The sequence below is a fragment of the Phalangium opilio genome, unplaced genomic scaffold (assembly GCF_054372755.1).
Source record: "Phalangium opilio isolate 3A_F unplaced genomic scaffold, DU_Popi_V2 ptg000048l_1, whole genome shotgun sequence".
Taxonomy (NCBI): domain Eukaryota; kingdom Metazoa; phylum Arthropoda; class Arachnida; order Opiliones; family Phalangiidae; genus Phalangium; species Phalangium opilio.
In genome coordinates this window covers 5,694,243-5,710,513 of record NW_028324170.1, presented here as the reverse complement: position 1 = coordinate 5,710,513, position 16,271 = coordinate 5,694,243, and the positions used below count along the sequence as shown (strand labels likewise).

General features: G+C 38.4%; 1 protein-coding gene across 1 annotated transcript in view; it reads right to left on the bottom strand.

The window, feature by feature from the left end:
* The window catches only part of LOC149673978 (metalloprotease TIKI1-like), a 75,845-nt gene extending 69,767 nt beyond the window's left edge, over window positions 1–6,078 (bottom strand). The window contains exons 1-2 of the mRNA XM_089839809.1: window positions 5,406–6,078; window positions 3,995–4,060 (exon numbers count right to left, since the gene is read on the bottom strand). Coding sequence (XP_089695935.1) covers window positions 3,995–4,060; window positions 5,406–5,456 — 117 coding nt within the window. The 5' untranslated portion in view covers window positions 5,457–6,078. The remainder of the gene's footprint in view (window positions 1–3,994; window positions 4,061–5,405) is intronic.
* Between the last annotated feature and the right edge of the window lie 10,193 nt (window positions 6,079–16,271).

The window sequence follows — 16,271 nt, the reverse complement described above, 5'->3', positions numbered from 1 at the left end:
GGAACGTTACACATATGGAGGCATAAAAATGTAACAGTTGGCAAAGACTAAAATATATATATATTTCCACAGTGGACAAGCAAGAATTCACGAAATATTGGGTGGTTTTTAAAAATTCTTAGCCTAAAAGTCGAACTGCGTTCAGAGCACAAAATCATATAGATCGGTTTTGTTAAGGTATCCTTTCTAAAAAACATTAGTTTCTACACTTTAGCAAGGAAACATATCTATCGAATAAATGCAACAGAATATTCCCCAACTTTGTTAATGTTAAAAAATAATCGGTATCTGACATTAAATTTGCTGATTTTGTCTAAAGAATTTGACCTATTGTTTTTAAAAAAACTCCCATTTTCCTTGACCTTTTTCGTCTATTTTTAAATTCCTTGACATTTTCTTGACTTCTGGAACCCTGCCCTTAAGTGATAATGAGACTGATATATAACCCTTAGTAATTAAAATTCAAAAATTCGTATTTTGTTTTTCAAACGAGCAATTGTGGGTTGTGAATTGACCATCCTGACGTTTGTTACTCCCCTGTGTAAAGCCACGACTTTAATCTCGTACACCCAACTTGTTTTTAAGTTAGTCGGTGAAAGATCAAAGTACCTTTACAGATTTTCTTATTCCCTTCTCGATCCTTCGCGGTTTTAAAAGATGATAGTCTTACCATAAGTAAAAAAATTATTCACTAAGTTTACGTGAAGAAAAAAGGTCCAAGACTCCTTGTAATATAGAGTGCTAGTATTCGTTAAGAACCCGACGCAAAAATTCCAAGATTATGTTAAAGGGCAAGTCAGTAACTTAGAGACTATTATTATCATACGCTATTTACTATCTTTTCAACCTTAATGGGCATTTCAAAGGTTGAAAGCCGTCTGCAGGTGTAGTAAAGATGGGCTTGGCATATTCTAGGAACAATAGAAAATCACAAGAAATAATTTTTCCAAGGAGGTAAAAAATCGCCAGTGGACATTTTCGATGAAACTATAATGGGAAAGCCTTGGGAAAAATCAAGAACGGATTCCAGCACAACGAATAATGGAGTGTTAGGCGTAATAAATTGGGCTTTTAAGGCTTATTGGTGTTCTTCCCTTTAGTACAAGTGACTGCTCCCTCGGGAAAGGCAACTATCCCCATCACGTATTATGGCACTTGCGCAGTAAGGTTTTGGTTTCATTAGAGTGACGGCTGATAATTTCCGAAAATATTAACCCCGTTCCGTTTTTGCGTCAAAATGGTCAATACTCTTTGAAAAACATCAGCGCAGGAAGGGAGCCCAGCCAAAAATTTAAATACCTTATAGAGGAAAAAAGGATACCTTTTTCTGTTTTATAGGATTTCATAGGGAAAAATATTGGATTATATGCTGTAGCACAATTTATGGATTAAACTTGAACTTTCAAAAGGACTGGATGCTGGGAAATTTATTTCAACTGGACATGTGGTTAGTAAAGGGCAAATAAGCAACTAAAAAGTTTTAAAATACTTGGATAAGACTATTATTTATCCACTAAGAGAAACAACCCATTATTTTGGGAAAATAGACTTAGAGTTTTATAGGATACTATTAATTAACAATGAAACACGTCACTTTCCGGGAAGGCTGCCATTTTAAAATATGGCGACATGTTCAACCACAAAAAATTCCCATAAACTAGTCTATAGGCAGCACTTTTTAAAATTACAGTTGAAAATACCATAGCACTAAAGATACGTTACATCATAAGTTCAAAAGATATGTTCGAATAAGTATAACAGTTTCTATACTTCGTAAGAAACTTATCGACGAGAGAATCGACCATACTCGGTTTCGAAGTCCATCGTCCTATTTAGTCTGTACTAAGCCTTTGACAGCGCCTTACCAGGCGTCGCTTTACGAGAATCTATGACGTTTCACCTACGTCACTTCATGACAAGCTATCAGTAACTAGCGACAAACTTATGGAAGCTATCTCCCTCCTTGTAAAAACGAATTTGTTTTGACGGTTGTTGCTCCTATAGGGGTATGTGAATAGGTTTCTAGGCATAGTTAGCGTGCCACTATCTCTAATATCTTTTTCATCTTGCAAATGGGCTGGAGTGAAAACTGCATGATGGCTCTCATCAAGAACGAGGTCCAAGAGAAGATTGCGTACGCCTCAAAAGCGGGAGCGGCTGAATACGCCGATGTTAAGCCTCGTAAGGATAAAAGTAGTCTTTGACTGAACGCAACGAGAATAGCCTAAGAACTGATATTTTATCGCGATTTTATCTCGCTTGAGAATCCGAATTTTCTTTAAATTGGAAAGCTTGTATCATTATTTTATAAGATGATCGTTTCGTCGGCCTCAAGCTCAAAGACCGCCTTCAATCAAGGGAAGGAAACCATCATCTGATCGCGTTTAACCCTCTCTCTCTCTCGCAACAAAAGTTACTATTTTCAATACATTGGGGTCAGAATATTGACCATTTTTATTGCGTCAGAACTCTGGTGGTAATTTAAAAGTCAAGCGGAAATGTTTCCAGCAAGTCACTTATAACGACCACAAACACTTGGCTGTGCATCAACCATTGAAAAAATGCAGTTTTAGACGTCACCTCAGAATTCTGGCACGGGGGAAAGGGGTTGATTGTAGCAAAAACTTTGGAACGTAAGGACTCTGTAAAAGCCTTGAGATTCTCATAGATCATTTTCAAAGCTTGAGTATATAATTTCTACAATCAAGGTGTAATAGAAAATTCTGTTTAAAATCACGTGGGCGCATAAGTTATCGATTGAAACTGTCTTTGTGGACGTTATTCCTTAAGGAAGGTTTGGTTATTTACACTTCTGGCCGCCATTTTTGAAAATGGACGCCGATGCAAAAAATCTTTCTTATACCCACTACTTCATTCAGTAGGGACTTTAACTTATATGTAGGTATGAAATGAAACTAAAAGTGATACGTAAATTATAATTAAAGTTACAATCCCTTCATACATTTCACCATCTCTTTACTAAAAGCAAAAAATCGTTTTTCCCCTATGCCATTTCATCGTTAGGCCGGTATCTTCTTAAGAAGTAGAAATCTTTAATCTTGTTCTATTTTTTTAATTTTTTTTTTCAAAGACGATTTCGCGGTTGTTTGAAAGAAGAAGGAGAAGAAGAAGCAGACGAGAGAGTTTTTTTAAAAAAAGCGATCTTACGCCGGGCCCTAACTTCACCTCCTAATTCGTATTTTTGATTTAACGAGCGATCCCATTTTCGCCAATGGCTATAGTGGTAAAGGAGGGTTTGAATTACGACTTTTGCAAATTCGAGAAGAAGCCTCCAGATAACGTTACAACTTCTTAATGAGCCTAATTTATAAATAGCTGATTTTATAAAATGAACGTGGACTGACTACGTGCCATGCCTGCCTGCCTGCCTGGAGTTTATGCTTCGATAAACTACTACAGTGCGTGTGGTTTTGGGTTTTTCTTTTTTGTCCCGAAGTTTTCGAAGTTGCATGCGAATGTGCATCTTTCGCCCAATTATAAATATGTGACACGTCTTAATTAATACGTGAATTTGATTTGTTGATTTTTTTGTTGCAGTAGAAATATATTTTGAACAATTTCTAATGTTCATTTGTCTTTTTTCTATGTGACCAAAGTGTTTTGGTGCAACTACGATATGTTGAACAAATAGGTCACTAGACCAAACTCTTAGCGACAGTTTAGAATAATTATTTGTAGGCCAGTAACTTAATGAACTACTTTGTGGCTTAGACTTTTTACGGTGATATATTATGCAAATTTTGTCGATGAACAATTTTTACTCGAAATATGTGTTTGGGAAATACCAAATGAACTATATTAAATCGAAACTTTTGTCCAATTCCCCACCTTTAAATCCCGCTATTTATTGCGTCATTTGGTCTCGTGTAATAAATGGTTTCTGTTCATAGCGTTTCATAAGCCAGACCTATTTACTATCGCAAGTCATGAGTTACATGACATTGGTAAGAAAGTACCATGGAATTTAACTAACCTGTGTTCTGTTTTCGCAAAACCAGGGTTTCTTGTGTCGTTTCGAAGTTGCAACCGCGCTCCAGAGCTAAAAGAGAATGAGAAAGGAAACGAAATCAAAATTAGTTTTAGTTACGTAAAATTTAAATAAGGGTTGAATAGCAGAGCTTCAAAACAAGCTAAACTAAGTCAAAATCAGTCCAGAAAAATAAAGTTATTATGTTTTTAGAAAAACTTTGTTCTCACGATGGAATTTTTTAATTAATTTTCATTTCAATAGACAATAATGATTGGTTAAATTTAATATAAATTGTGCCTTGTAGAACAGGTCAAGAGCTTCAAAATGAGCCAAACTAACTCAAAATCGGTCCAGAAATAAGAAAGTTATAAAGAAAACCGAGTTCTCTCGATCGAATTTTCACCTCTGTAACTTCAAATGTTTGCTTAATTTAGCAGTCAAAATTTCTATTCAAAATAAGTCCCATCTTAAATAGGTCAAAGTATACAAAAAATTTCAGATAGAAATCCGATATTTTGAAAACAAGAAAATGATAGATTCAGTTTTACGTAAAAAAAAAAGAACTCAGGATCCAAAAATTTCTAAAATTAGAAACAGACCGCAAATTATAGCTTTCCTAGCTACGTTGCAATAATTCATGTCCCCAATTCAAGCTAGTTTCCTCGCGGCGAGTCATCCACTGCACGAGAAATTATGGGCTTGTACGCGTACGATGAGGTTCGTGTAAAAACAAATCTAGTTTTTGGATTTAATTCGGGAAAAGAATTCCGGTGGAAAATATGATTACGATGAACGTTATGGGTATATAATCCATATCGTTTATAATGTTGTACTGAAGTAACGTAGAAGGAAGAAGTACGACAAGTAAGGGAACGGAAGTTAAACGATTATAAAACTTCATTTCCCGTTTTCCCTAACCGCCTAAGATAGTTTACCCTGACCAGTTTACCCACTTTTATTTGTAGAAAAGTAAGAATGTTGTGGCTGAAAATTACTTAATAAATATATTAGTAGTTACTAAACCAAAGTAAACCACTCTTAGCCTCTGCTTTTCCCTGAAATATCACAAATTCCCTGACTTTTCTCGGTGTATTCCGGGTTTTCCATGTACTGTCTATAACTACTGTCAAGGTTAGGGTTTTTAGTGGCGCATGTTTCCCTTCAATACTGTACGGTTCAGCGTGTGACTCGATTCCATTGTGACTAGCCCTTCGACATAAGTTTGACACAAGTAACTAAGAGAAGAAGTAGGCTCCTACATAAAGATCACGTAAAATAATTGGACTGCATCCGCTACGTACACCTTTAAATTTGATGACCTTTAACCTCAAAATTGAAGATTCCGTGCGTATGATCGAATAGTTTTCTCTTTAGTATTACGTGTGAAAACTTTATATAAGTTCTGATCGCTTACCAAGATAGCGAGAAACCGAATCATCCAGCGATTAAGTTGAAAAGTAGCCATACTAAATCAAGGGACGTCGTCCGAAGGTGACCAACGGTTAACGTACGAAGACATCTTAGTCCTCGCGGATAATTCTTCATAATGAAAGAATGGAAAGGTCCGAGTGTCCGACGACGCCGGTCTCGGCATGGTCTAAATACCACCGTTCCACCTTACAGCCGGTCAAGTTTCACTAAACGCAGGGGTCAACCGAACGCGATTGAGTTTCATCGGAGCAAAACAAATCGAAGGGCGATTTCAGGAAAGTTGGACGATGCCAGTCTAGTTGGTTCGACCGCTGACGAGCGTGTGAAACGCGGCGCGTGGCATCTCTTACTGGCTTCGACGCTGCCAAGGCAACTTATCATTAAGCGAGCGAAACGGAGAGACAGGACCGCCAGCGCCGTTGGTGTCTTCTGTCTTCAAGCCGGCAGCCTGGCACCTAACCTAGCCACTGAGACTCGACTACGAGCCCGCTTCTTGGAAACGTCAAGAAGAATATCTAAGAAAACCGGCTCCGGCTTTAAGAACGACGGATATAAAGATGCCGCCCTGAAGATTCTACGCTCAGACTCCCTCCACGACGGATGAACTGATCTCTCAAAATTCTTCTCCCCCTTCTTCGCTCGCTGCAGTTGACGCTAGACCCTCTCTCTAGTTGGCCGTTCTCTTTGCCCGCTTGCTCTCTCGGGATACTATCGTACCGCGCTGCCATCTAACGTCTCTCCCAGGGATCGTTCAGGGGACGCGACTATGTACCCTCCGAGAGCTTAGCGTCGCCATGGTTTGTTGGGATGAGTGGATTGTCCCTTGCTTACAGGGTCCCTTGGAAAACCAGGGATTTTGTGACATACACTTGGATTGACTTCCCTCGATAGACCTTTTGTTTCGTAAAAAGGGGGGGTAGGCAACCGTAGGTAGAGGGACATAGGAGGGGATTGATCCCTTGCCGTCTTTGCGCACCCTCATGACCTCCCAAGCAGGAGCCAAAAAGCGAGATGGAAGTCCATGAATGCCCGTTCGTTGAAGTCGTAGTGCATGAAATCTTTGAATCGAGTTTCTTTTCTTAAAACTAAAGATGGTCTCGTGAATCTTGTTTCAATAACCTTTTTGTCAGTTCGCGTGCGGACAAGTTGACACGCAATCCCAAATGCGCGCGAGCGAGGACTTTACTTTAAACACTACACCGCGCGCACAAAACTCAAAACTTCACAATTCCCCATAGTCAGCTCGACGTAGCAAAAAAAAATAAGGATCTTACGGTAAAATAGAAACACTGTAAAACATATAAAAAGAAGCACGGATCTTATAAACCCTATAGCGGATAAGAAAACTAGACACTTTGTCAATACGAAATTCCAGGCACGAGCAAGGGGAAATTAGGATTCTAGCAAATAAAGTCGTTTTAAATTTAATAGCGCTTGGGTATAAGATGTATTCCCTAAAGCTCTCTGTATCAAGTCGCAAAGTTACTTATTTGCTAGTCCTATTCAGAATTGCAAAGTCCATGATAGAATCAACCTTTTTTTTCGAAGGAGATTCAGATTCCAAAAAAAAAAAAAATTCAAGATTTCTCATATTTCTGTACAGCTTCTTCCAATCTCCGTTTGTCTTTGCATATTCATGAGCAAGTGCTAATGTTAAAGAAAAATTCCGAGCTAAGTGTTTTTACAAGAAATAACGTACGTAATTATGAATGTATTTCAATTTGAATCCATGTTTTTATCTATAATATTAAAGACTAAGTCTCTATAGCCACTTCTTAACATCAACATCGGCTGATCTTCAAAAAACATAAAACCATAATCGTATATTATGGTTATGAAAATAAAAAATTTGGAGCATCTTAAGTTCTTTCTTGTAGGATACAAGTTGATGTTCTTTCTCTGTTTAATCAAATCGTCTTACACAAAAATATATCTCGTACAGAAACGAGCACTGTACAACAAATCCCTCGCAAAGTGAAGATCCAGCTCTTTCTTTCACGCTTCAATTAATCTAGAAGATTGCTTCTAGTTTCGGATGAAACGATTTAATAAAGCTAAAGCAAACGTAACAAAATTGCGGTAAGTATGACGCGTCCTCCCGAGGTTTAGACCCATTTTCTCGGCCTCACTAAAGTCTCGTTCACACTTACATGTGAGACCGGTTCGAAGCGATTTAAAACGCTTCTAAAGTTAAGTGTGAATAATACTGATACTCGAGAAGCTAATTACAGGGTTATTTCACCTTGGATAAGACTAATCTTAAGGGTATCTAGTTTGGCCTTTGCAGACATCACTAACAGCTCTAAGCGTTCTAATGCGCGAACCGACGCTGTTGAAATCCCTTGGGAAAACCAGTTCTGAACCGACTCCCGTTCAAGTATGAACATATCTTAAGGGTCGCTACCACGAAATCATGTTTTACTTAGAAACATACTACCATTAAAGAATCCCATCGAGTGACATACTTATTGTTTTCACGCTACTTACGTCAAAACCTAGAAAGTTAAACTGCGGATAATGCAATCATAAGCTACCATTTCGAAATTGCCTTCAAATACAGGGTTTATACTTTCGCCATGAACCAGTTTGAAATCGTTCTTTACGTCTATCTGTTAGTAACGCTCTGCAAAATATCATCGGTAACTTTGGTAACAGAAACATTTCAAACCCATGTTTGGTAACAGAAACATTTCAAACCCATGGCCTGTAGCGCGGTAGCCTGACGTTGATCCTCTACGCCAACGCATCGCTTATCGGATATGCATATGTCATACCTTCAAGGATGATTAAGCGCAAAGTGGAAAATTGTTATCGTAAAGCAATAAGTGTAATTAGGAGAATGTAAGATACAAATCTATAAAAAGTTCAGATTGACTAACTGATAATCAATGATCAGTCCAAACATCTTTAGTTAGGAAGCTGAAATTACTTTTGCAGGGTTGTTATATTTAAGTAGAAGGTACAAACTAAGAAATATTTTGAAAATCCACCGCCATTTTGAAAATTTAAAGATATTTCTTTATGGAATAACGTCCGCACGTTTCAACCGATCAATATCTCATAGAAGGGTTACTCCCATAGAATGAAGTTGAACAGGCAGCCATCTTTTAAAATGGCGGTTCCAAAAGTAAAAAACAACGTCCTGAGTCTCTAGTAAATATCTCTCATACGACCAAGGCCAAACTTACAAGGCTCTAACGCAACTTTGTCCGTCGATATTAGCTGCACGTGCATAACCACACCATCTACTTGATAAAGAGATATCTAACGGGGAATAAGCCGGGCCGTATAATCAATGACTACCAGACTTAGATAGCAAGGTCTAACAATGCAGGAGAGGAGTTTGACGCGCTCCATTAATTAGTAAGCTCTGGACTGAAATTAAAATCACTTCTATACATTAAAGTCGATTTTGAACTAGAGCGACAAGTCATCAATTATTCCACGACACTCTGCCGTAAGAGTGACCAGTAGAGCTTCGATGTTGTAAACAGATCAATTCCGCATTAATTACGGGGTCTACATTCCTGAACTTCTTCAACAATTTCAGTGTTTTTACAACGCTGTAACGCCAGACATTATCGACGTGTCTTGAGACTCGAACACTGTTGTCGTGAAATTTAAATTTCGAGTCAACAGCGTAAATAGGGTTTATAGACAAAATTGAAAAGTTTATTATAGAAAAAAGTGTATGTCAAGTGGGTCTAATATCGGCCATACAAATAATTACATTCACTGTCTCTAGGAGTCGAGTTTAGTCTAGTGACTGCTTGTTTAACACAAACTGTAAAATCATACTTTCACAAATACTTTATGGTCGTATAGAAATAAAGAAATTGTTCAACTTTTCCTCAACTTTGAAAACGTTAGGAAAAACTGAATTTTAGTTGTAATCTCACGAAACACTAGTATACTATTTCAGGAATGCATACAGATAATAGGAATGTTTGTGTAGCCATTTTCTCAACATATCTAAGCGGATTTTGTGTGAAGAGCTGGACAGATCATTTTGCATCACGAATAATCTATCTCGCTGTTCGTTGCACCTAGCGCGCGTCCTTTAATAACCCATGAAATGACAGATAGAAGGGCTTCAGATTTACTTAAGCCCGGCCCACAAAACCCACATAGAAATTAACATGGGATATACGTGTACACAATGATTCCTTTTAGCTGTATGCATTCTTGACTATACTTATATGGTCATCTTATTTCATTTTCGACAGCAAAATAAACAAAAATATCACGTTTTCACTCAGTTTGTGTTTATGTTTCCTTAAGAACAACAAAACGTGTAATTTCTTTGAGACGGTTGGTTGAAGGGAGAGGGGGGGAATCTTCCTATAATAGGTTTTTGATTGCGAGGAGTCCGGGGGGAGGGGTAAAAAAGGACCCCGAAATGTTTTTATAAAGCGACGGAATGACGAAGAGAAATAGTGTCGGTTTGCTCTCGGTTCATGCTTCGGATGATGGATCTGCGAACCCTCTGGCTATGGCAGCTCCAACTGCAGTGCAGCCAGAGTCTGTCCGCACCTGTTGTTGCAATATATATATATACATTGTACACGTTTTCTTACCTACTAAGCCTTGTCCTTGGAACCAATCAGGGTTGTCACACAGATTTTTCATTTCAAAATTCTTAGACTTTTCTAGATTTTTCAGCATAATCTGAAGCCATTTTTATTTAGAATGTCGTGGCTAAAAACGACAGTACCACCATGAACTTACAAATATATTATGAAATTCCACAATATTTCAAACAAATTTTTAAAATCACTGAATGTTTCTGGATTTCCAGACACTGTAACAACCCTGACCAATACATGCCAAGTAAAGCGAGGATTTCGATTACTAAAACTAAGCTATCGGATTTTGTAGAGCTCGACCTATCATGGTATGTTTTTTGGCGTGGTAGTGCAATAACTCAAGTGTAGTAAGTTTTTGACGTTATGGTGCGTGGCAAAAATTATCATTGTATATCTATACCATGTGCTGTACTTAGATGGAATACCACTGTACATATCTTACCAAGAACACACAATTACATCTGCAACGCAATTTTAATCGGTACTATAATTGCGTCGAAACATTTTCATGCGACCATTCAGATTTTCAATTGTCAGTAAGACATTTTCACGCTTGGTCTAGATTCGCGCGTTTTTGACGTCATAACTATATTCCACTATTCACTTGCACCAGGCATCCGATAAATCGGTTTATAGCAACACTTGTATTTCGAAAATACCGAGTTAGTTTTGTGCTCACCCACTTCGCTATAATGGATCATGACCATTACTAGTACAAAAGTTGCCCCAAAAACAATACTTGGCTATACTTCTACAATTGCCGGGAGCCCAAATTTTAATCTCGGGTCGCCAACCAGAAGGATGGAGGGTTACGCTCTGCCTTTAAATTGCTTTTGCTTTCCGCAACACAACTGAAAGTTTTCTAATTTTAAACTTCGAGCGCATGAAAATTCGAGAATTTATTTTGACTAAAAAATACTTTGCCCGAAGCAACGAGATTTTTCGATACGAGAGAAATTTTAAGCGCAAATTCATATTTAATATCGTGAGCGAGTCATCGAAAAATGCCTTCGAAGGATATGTTCTTCCATATCGGCTATCGATATAAAACAGGGTTGCCAGAATTTCTAACTTGAAAATTCCTTGGTAAATGAAAACCGCAAGCCCAGATTCCATATAGGGTTGGGCAGAGTACTCGAGAAGACTAATATCGAATCGATTAATCGAATACGCGAGAGGGCTTTTAGAAAGAGGCGATTATTCAACAATTAATCGACGTGAAAAAATACAAGAAAAATGTTGTCTTGAAATGTTTTGACACAGATATAACCTATTTTTAAAATGATACTAAGTTATAAGGCCTTGCGTTCTCTTGATTTTCCCACGGTACAAAAGTTCAGTTAGCCTACTGTCCCCTACTGCACGCCTTTCATGCTGTAAAGGTATTGTTCATTGCTCGGTTAGATAAGATAATAATGGATTAACCAATTTTTTCGATTTCATGTTTCCAATTAATCGATGTATTTGAAAAAATATTCACCTTTCCATTAATCGAATCGAATTTCGAATAGAGATTTTCTATTCAAATCAACAAATCGTATTCTAACCATAGTCAAAAACCACCATTCGCACACCCCTAACTGATACCATAAACTCCGTAACTGCCAATACTAGGCAAAGAGAGAACTTGTACAAACTAATACGAAACTAAATGAACAGTGTATCTTTCCTTACCAATGAACGAAATGCAACTTGATGAAAACCGGGACTAGTGATAAGTCACACGTCAACGACTAAAAGCAGTTTTTTCAGATGGTCCTATCACCAATGACCTTGAACCCTTTTCTGGATAGGAAAACTACACTATTTGTTGATCAAAAGCAAGCTGGTCATTGTAAATTTCATTTCAGAGATCCCTGTTTAAAGTATGCTTACGGAGAACGTAAATGAGGATCTGGATTTTTTATGGTATATCAATGTCACTGGAGATATCAAAGCACTGTTTAATAGGTGAATGGAAATGTGAAGTAAGTGAATGTTTTCCCCAAGTTCACTGCGCTCATTTCTTTCCTGGTCCTCTTGGAAATTACAGAGTCCGTGCTATTACGTATTCCAGGAGAGGTTCTAGTCTCCTGGATGGACGTGAGTCACGTGACTGGTGTCTAGAGACAGTGACGACGGCGTTGAGCTCTCGGGGGTTTCCTAGATAGAGTGCTCAGCGAGCGAAAGATGATGTCACCCATCTTGCTCCAAATTCTCATCCCCCCCATCATCGTCTCCTCTTCGGGATGAGCGGGAGAGAGGAAAGCAAACGGAATCACACGCTTCACTTGCTTTGGCAATTTATATAGACGACAGAGTTAATAAAGCAGAGTATGAAACATTAAATATATCAATTAAAATTAAAAAATTGATGCTAAATTGTTGCCCTTTTTCTTCTTTCAAAATTTGAAGAAATTCTCCCAGAAATATGTATACACGGTTGTAACCAATGAAAAGTGCCCGATAGCTGATGGTGCTAGGACCAAGGTACAAAGGGTTCTGAGGAAAATATTTTGAGTCGAAAATGTTCTATGACATTTTACCCTAAACAAGTTATGACTGGAGTGTTTTAATTAAACTTGCATTGCAATTCAGTTTCTTCCATAAATGTAAGGGATCATCCTTAAAACAATCGTATCATATCTTTTAAACAACCACGTTAATGCGATATGTCATATAACATTTTCGACTCAAAATCGAACATTAAACCCTCTCAACTTTAGTCCTACCATCCTTTTTGGAACACCCTCAATAAGGACTTTGGAGTTTGGTCAAATATGTATTTGACCTATTTCTACAGTTCTTTTTGATTTTAATTAAAGACAAGGTCTGCGTCCTGAACAAACGACGCTATCCCTACTTAAAAGATTTCCATCTATGACCTTATCATTATTTGCTTGAGATATTTGAGGTCAAATATGGAAGGTCAATGCAGTCTACGACGAAGACATTTTACCATGCGTACCTTATAAAATCAGCCTAGATACGTCCTGAAAATGGGTAAAATCTAATTCTTGTTGAGAAGTACGCAAAGGTCGTTGCGCGACGTGGCGCTTCAGTGCCACCTTGCCGTGCACGAGGCAAGGGCACTCTGACTTATCAACTCGTGATAGTAGAGTATAGGTTGAAAAGGGTAGGTGGGAAAGTAAACGAGCGTATAATTTATCGACTCACGAAACAAACTTAATAAAAATAAGTGATGGGGAAACGGACTTGGTAAATTTACGAGCTAGGGATTGTCCCGAGTCCCGAGTCTACGTCCCTCAACAACTACAGACAGTATAAGAAAGGGGGGGTAAATACTGCAAACGAGGGAGAAGGGACTTTCTTATAAAAATTCCTCTCGAACCTTCTCAATCATTCTCTAGCTGTCTCTTCCGCCATCTCCCAATTTTTTAATAATCGAAATTGCAGTCGCTGACCCACATAACAGTTCCTATATCATAAGCCTAAAAGTAAAAGTCTTCACTAACTGACTGATAATCAGCAACACCCAGCTCAAACCGCCTTACCCAAAGCTGAAACATCGCATAAACGTCACACTTAAGTGGAGAGTATACCTTAAGAAACATTTTTCGAATCAGCGGCCATCTTGAAGAATGGTGGTCATAAATTTAAGATGTCTTTCTCTTGAGGAGTAGCGTTGATTGTAAGTTTCAACCGATTTCAATAATATCATACTGGGTCGCTGAATCCTATCCGTTATGGGTTGAAGATAACCTCCGCCATCTTTTAAAATGGCGGCCCGAATAGTAAGAAAAATTTCCTGGCTGGTACTGTTGCCGTCATTGTCGAAAAGGTTCAAGGTCATATATGAAATTTCGTAATAACTACACCTACATCCATAACGTCACAACGTCTTACGCCCTGATTTTCGCACGTGGGATTAAGATTAACCTCTTTTTGTCAATGATGTTATCACGTAATGTCTAGGTTGGGTTCAACTGGGTTCAGGATGTACATGCGTGGAAAAAGCTTCTAAATGGACTAAGGAACTATACTGGAATACATTCTTCGAATCAATAAAGTTATTGCTTTTAAGGTTGGGAGACAACAACAATTTTAATTGGGTGTCCCAGCGGGGAGGCTATCTTTGTACAAATATTTGCTAAGTGCTTAGGAAGACTTGGCAATTTGCATATCAGCGGGGGATTTTGATTATACTTCTCGGTCTATTGATTGACTCCAATGGAGTAAGTAATGTCGCCTATGCCATCTATAAGACCATGGTCGCTTAAAATTATAAGTGTTATAATAATTATTAAGTCACTTAATTATTGTCTTTGTTCGAATATTCATTGACCGTATCCATTTGTATTACAAATACTTAAATGGATAGTATTAGTTATTAGAGTATTTAAAGGGTGGGTGAATAGGAAAACCAAGTGAATTTTTATCGATTCTTCCTTCTACTAATTATAAGATCAATCTGCATATAGAGAAAAATCCAGGAAATCATTTTAAAATTCAAGCTATAGTTTGAGATTAAATAGAAAATTTGAAATAAGCACCTCCGACCAATTTGTCATTTAAATGCCCGTCTAGAACCCATTTTAGAGTTGAGAACGTACTTCAAGAACAGCCATCTAAGATTTCAAAACGAATAGTTTTGCATTGTTTTGTATTATGGTTGTTAGTATGACTATGAAGCGTGAGGGGGAAATATGAGATCACGAAGTCCACTACAACCTAAAGTTCATCTTTGAACTTTAACGGGTCCTCAGGATTGCCGCAAAAGTTTCAAGTTTAAATTCCAGATTTAAACTGATTTCAAGTGATTTGTTATATTGAGACGTTCACTGTTGCAATTTTCGTGAACTCGAGAATCGTCTCCCCGTAAATCAAATACCAAGACTTTCTTTTACATATTTTGTCCGCTTTTAAAATTCCCAAACACTTCCAAGCTTTATCTAACCAATGGCACTCCAGCTTATTCACGTATACGCTTTCCTCTATTCCGACTCTAGCAAATCAACACCTTCCCGGATTTCACTTCGGCCACTCTTCCCCACTTTGCCGGGTCGAAGGTTTGTCATACAGGTTGCAAAGAGGTAAAGATAGGTCGTCTTTTAAATCCTCTATAAATTGAAGCGTGAACTCTCACGCGTTAAGAAAGCGCGCGCTCTTTTCCGCGCCAGAAAAAAAAATGCGCCAAGTCATTTGGGGGCAAAAACCAAGACGGACTTTCCCGTTAATGGCGGGTAGATTTAACAATAAAAAAGAAAGAGAATCAAGGTTTTTTTCGAGGAGACGTAGCGAGGCGACGCAAAATATTCCGTCGAGAGATGGATATAGATGAAAAATAGGCTTATGTAAGGTGCGAGTTGTGGCTGGGATGGGAGAGGGTTTTTTCCCTCGACACACTTTCCAACCTGTTGCCCGCGTCGGGTCAAGCCTGGAGACAGATTTTCGTTGTCCTAAAAATAGAGTCTTAACAGCGGTTGCCTCCGCTTTAACTCGAGCCCCTTTTATCGATCAATATTTGGGCGCGCGCCGACGAGGTGGCCCGGTACAAATAGCGCGCCAAAAACATTCATCAGGACTTGGTTGCCATCATCGTCATCCATGCCCAACACCTTTCGCAAAAAGCACGGGCCACGGATATTCAAATCGTTCCCACAATTTGAACTTTTAGACTTTTCCACATTTTTTCTAGACTACCTCCTGGATATTTTATGTCATTTTTAGGCCAAAGTTGTCAATATTAAAAGTTAATTAATGATTAAAAATAAATTCTCCAGTTTATGCTTAAAAAACTGTTCTACCGCGCAAAATGCTGCATCATTGAACATTGCAGTTTCATGAAATCGAATTCCCTGACTTTTCAGGATTTCCTGACTTAAGACAACCCTTGAGGAATGACTGGTCATATCCCACGCGGTCTCATTGTAATGTTTGTCCTCTTGCCAACTGTCATCATCAGGCTTGCCAACTTCCAGCCCTTGAAGCATTGCGTATCTTACTGACGACCCTACCGATGTGCTCTTGGTATATCAGTCTTCGTGTGCAAGGATGATACTTTAAGAAGCGGGCGGGTACTCCAGTAATCACACGTCACTTGGGCCATGGTGACGTCAATAATGAGTTATGATAAAAGCTCCTCCTACACCTCAAAGTATCATCAAAGATGGGCAGTGTTGCGTGGACCTTTTTCTTCCTGGTTCAAGCATGTTCATCTTGGTCAAGGACAACCGTGTGTCATTTCAGGAATGTTGGTCCTTTTGACGAAAGGTGTGTGTTCCACGTATCGCCCTGGTGATTGTAGAAGAGGTAGTCTTCAT